Below are 3,927 nucleotides of genomic sequence, written 5' to 3' on the forward strand. Positions count from 1 at the left end.
ATTATGTTTTTAATTTGCTTGATACAAAAATAAAACAACATTAGCACATGAAAATGTATATAATCTTATAATTCTGAAAACATGTTATTTGTTTAGCCTCTCGATACTTTACATTCATTCCTTATTTATTTTCTGAGCCTGCTTATTCTAATGCAGGTTTAAAGGGGACTAGAATTTATCTTGGCATCCACGGGAAGACGAAGATGTTTCAATGTAAGTAAGCTATCATTCTTTAGCCTGTCACGTCGTTACATGCTTTTATTAATACCTTTTTTGAAAAATAATGTGTTCACTGCACCGTGCGAATCACAAAACAAAAATGAGCTACCGATCGACACCGTTAACTTTTACAGAGAACAGCGAAAAGCAAAACTCCTACTAAACCGTGTTGTCGGAGGAAAAAATGTAGTACTAAAACTTTTTGTAACAGTAGGCTACTTTACCCAGAAGCAGATCATCGGTAACGAGCCACCTTTCTTAACAAGCAGTTATAGTTCTGAGCTCGACTTCCAGCTGTTAGCGGCCTGTCTCGTAGACGGTCACTCCGTGTTGTGCTGCTGTTCACTCCCAGAGATGTGCGAGTGTAGATTGAAGACTCCCGGCATTAGCGTGTGCCAAAAGTGTTGGAAGACTGGGGTTCCTGCCATATGCCCGATGCTGCGACATTGGCACAGCTACTTAGATCCAGAAACAGACGAGCGGTTTTGACATACAGCAAAATTACAACGTTGACAGTAAACGGCTTGTGAGGTCTGCATCACTGTTTCTTATTACTTAATGCTATTCATTGTCGGTTAGTATGTACATTTAGATATTGCCACTTAATAACATTTTATTAGATTATTGGTTAAAGTCAGACCAAAAATAACTCGAAGTAAGTTATGCGTTTGAAATGCTATAGTGGAAAGCACAAGTCATTAAAAATGCAGCTAAAAAGTATCAATTTAAGTACGGTATAACAATAATGATTGAAGATTGTTATTCGATCATTTCTAAAAGTAAGTGGGACTGAAAAAATAGTAACTTAACGAAGATTTTGTTAATAAGGCAGGGACTTCGGATAGGCAAATCCAAATTAGATTAACTTTATTATGCTGGTTAAAAAGTTGTTTGCAGCAGGAAAGTACAAAAACATAGGTCACTTTCAGATTGAAGAAAATAAGCTAAGAGACATCATATGATGACAGTTGTAAACAGGACACACGTCATTCACGACTTTTCTTCAAATAAAAATATTTACCCTTAACAGTACACAATAATAATTCCGAAAGCAGGATCCGTACTAGAATTAAGCAAGATTCCAGAATTCAAAGGCCCTGGGAGCAAATTCTTTTATGTTTCCCTTTACCCCTGGTAACCTAAATCTTCAACCGGATGAAAGAAAGGAGGCTTATGAAAAAGAGGATGGCCACTATACGACAAAACAGTGCATACTTCTGATCTTCTAGTGTTTTGTTTCTTGAAAGCACGCTTGTTTGCAGAGGGTGAGCAGCAAATTGCATGTTAACGCGTAAAACCAATTTTTCTTTTTGTGATGCACCTTTTGACTTGTTCTAGGATTTCTTCTGTTTTTAAAGTGTATACTATGGGGTTAACCAGAGGAGGAATGCACGAGGACAGGGACGTGTTATAAATTCTGGCATCTGTGTCGATCGTCACGTTAACCCATGCAATAATATACGTCACCAGAAGTGGAGTATAGAAAATTGCTACCAGGGTTAAATGAGCCGTACAAGTTTTAAATGCTTTCATTCTCCCGTTTTTGGAAGCAATTTTCAGCAGGGAAACTATGATGCAAACATATGACATCAAGATGAAGAACAAAGGAATGAAGAATAATACAACAATGTAGAATGCAGCCATGAACCAATTGACAGAGTAGTCGTTGCATGCGTTTTTAAACAATGGCCCGTGATCGCAAAAATAACTGTTTACAGTTGTAGATCGGCAGAAGGACAAGCGGGATATTAAAGAAACCATTGACAGGACAACAATAAAAGGAACAGTCCACGAAATAGTGACAATTAAAATCATTCTTCTGTTGGTATTAAGTGTATTGCTTCTTAAAGGGAAGCATATAGCAATTAATCTGTCATAAGCTAAAACCGATAGCGCAAACGACTCCATTGCCGAAAAATAGTGTACAAAAAACATCTGAGTTAAACAAGGGTCATAAAAGACAAACCTAGAGTTAAAAATAAAAATATCAACTGATTTCGGAATTAGTGCTGTGCTGTAGCTTATATCCACTACGGCTAAACTAAAAACAGCAATGTACTTCGGTGTATGCAGGCTCTCTGTAAACCATATTATCGACATGATCAAAATATTTGCCAGCAACGTACAGATGTACAACACTAGCATAAAAATGAAATAATAATCATTTTGCTGCAGAGAAGAAAAACCTCTGATGTAAAATCCAAGAGGTTTGAAGATTGTTGCGTTAGAGACGCCTGCCGCTGCTGCTGCTGCTGCTTGTTGCGAGTTCATAGCGGTCCACCTGTTTAACAAGAAAAGACATTGAGAGCAAAAACAAAACTCGGTATTAATAAGACATTAAAGAATTACAATAATATACCTACCCTTTAACACACGAACAGCTGGAGCTTATTTGGACATATCCACCTCTAAGTTTGAGTGCGCAGACCTCAGACTGTACCTTTTATTTAGTTTGTTAAGAACTCCTCCTTATAGGCATTTTTCTTTTCTTCTATAAATTAGGTAAGTGCATCCCTAGGGCCATTTTAGCATCTTACGTCATTTCGCAGATGGACTAAAGCTTTGCTCTTTGGTCTTTACTAAGCACATCTCAGAAGAATAAAATCTACTGAGTTCGACATTTCACGATGCACTATATCATGACGGGCGGCACGGTGGCGCTGCGAACCTGGGTTCGGTTCCCGGGTCCTCCCTCGGTAGAGTTTGCATGTTCTCCCCATGTCTGCGTGGGTTTGACTCTGGATATCATTCAGAAGATTAAGTCACACACAAGATTAAAAGAGAGTTATTTGTTGATAATTAAATTAATATTGTAAAATGATTTGTGGTCAGGGCGGCATGGTGATGCAGTGGTAGCGCTGCTGCCTCGCAGTAAGGAGACCCGGGTTCGCCTCCCGGGTCCTTCCAGCATGGAGTTTGCATGTTCTCCCCTTATCTGCGTGGGTTTCCTACGGGTGCTCCAGTTTCCTCCCACAGTCCAAAGACATGCAGGTTAGGTGCATTGGAAATCCTAAATTGTCCCTAGTGTATGCTTGGTGTGTGTGTGTGTGCTGTGGTGGGCTGGCACCCTACCAAACCAGGGTTTGTTTCCTGCCTTGCACCCTGTGCTGGCTGGGATTGGCTCCAGCAGACCCTGTGTTAGGATATAGCAGGTTGGACGATGACTGACTGACTGCCTGGAAATAAATTCAGTTTAAGTTTTCATATATAATGAATTTATAATGAAAATGTAACAATTGGGCATATTAAGTTTGAGCAAATGTGACATGCACAGATCTTTTGGTCAACCGTGGCTCGTAAAAGGGAGAGGGGGCACTTTATGAGACAGGATTTGCTTACATTTTTATCTGGACGTAATCTAGTGAACACTTTCAGTGTTTTTAATTTCACTGGAAACTCTGAATTTTCCATGGGATTAGTGAATCTAATCTAATTTTATCTAATCTAATATAATGTAATCTAATGTTCACAAACTTGGCAAAACATTTGATCATGATTTCTAGCAGTTAGATTATCTGAAAAGACCTACACTCTTAAAAATACTGGCTCTTTAATGGCACTTTAATGGGTGGTGTGACTACTGTTAGAGTCATTGCTTGGCAGAGAACCATTTCATTCTGGGAAGGGTTTTGTTTTATTTTATTTATTTATTTGTTTGTTTGTTTTTTTTTTGCATATCAAAGTAATTCGCACATTGCATAAGGCCAG

General features: G+C 38.7%; 1 protein-coding gene across 1 annotated transcript; it reads right to left on the reverse strand.

Moving 5' to 3' along the window:
• Nucleotides 1-1,471: 1,471 nt before the first annotated feature.
• LOC114651003 (olfactory receptor 24-like) lies at nucleotides 1,472-2,491 on the reverse strand. The gene has a single exon (XM_028800957.2). The coding sequence runs from the start codon at nucleotides 2,488-2,490 to the stop codon at nucleotides 1,504-1,506; it is 987 nt and encodes a 328-aa protein (XP_028656790.2). The 5' UTR covers nucleotide 2,491; the 3' UTR covers nucleotides 1,472-1,503.
• Nucleotides 2,492-3,927: the final 1,436 nt, after the last annotated feature.

The sequence above is a fragment of the Erpetoichthys calabaricus genome, chromosome 4 (genome assembly GCF_900747795.2).
Source record: "Erpetoichthys calabaricus chromosome 4, fErpCal1.3, whole genome shotgun sequence".
NCBI classification, from domain to species: Eukaryota; Metazoa; Chordata; class Cladistia; order Polypteriformes; family Polypteridae; genus Erpetoichthys; species Erpetoichthys calabaricus.

Bases quoted from the DNA above. Each gene is read 5' to 3' on its own strand.
- LOC114651003 (XM_028800957.2), bottom strand. From the start codon at position 2,490: ATGAACTCGCAACAAGCAGCAGCAGCAGCAGCGGCAGGCGTCTCTAAC.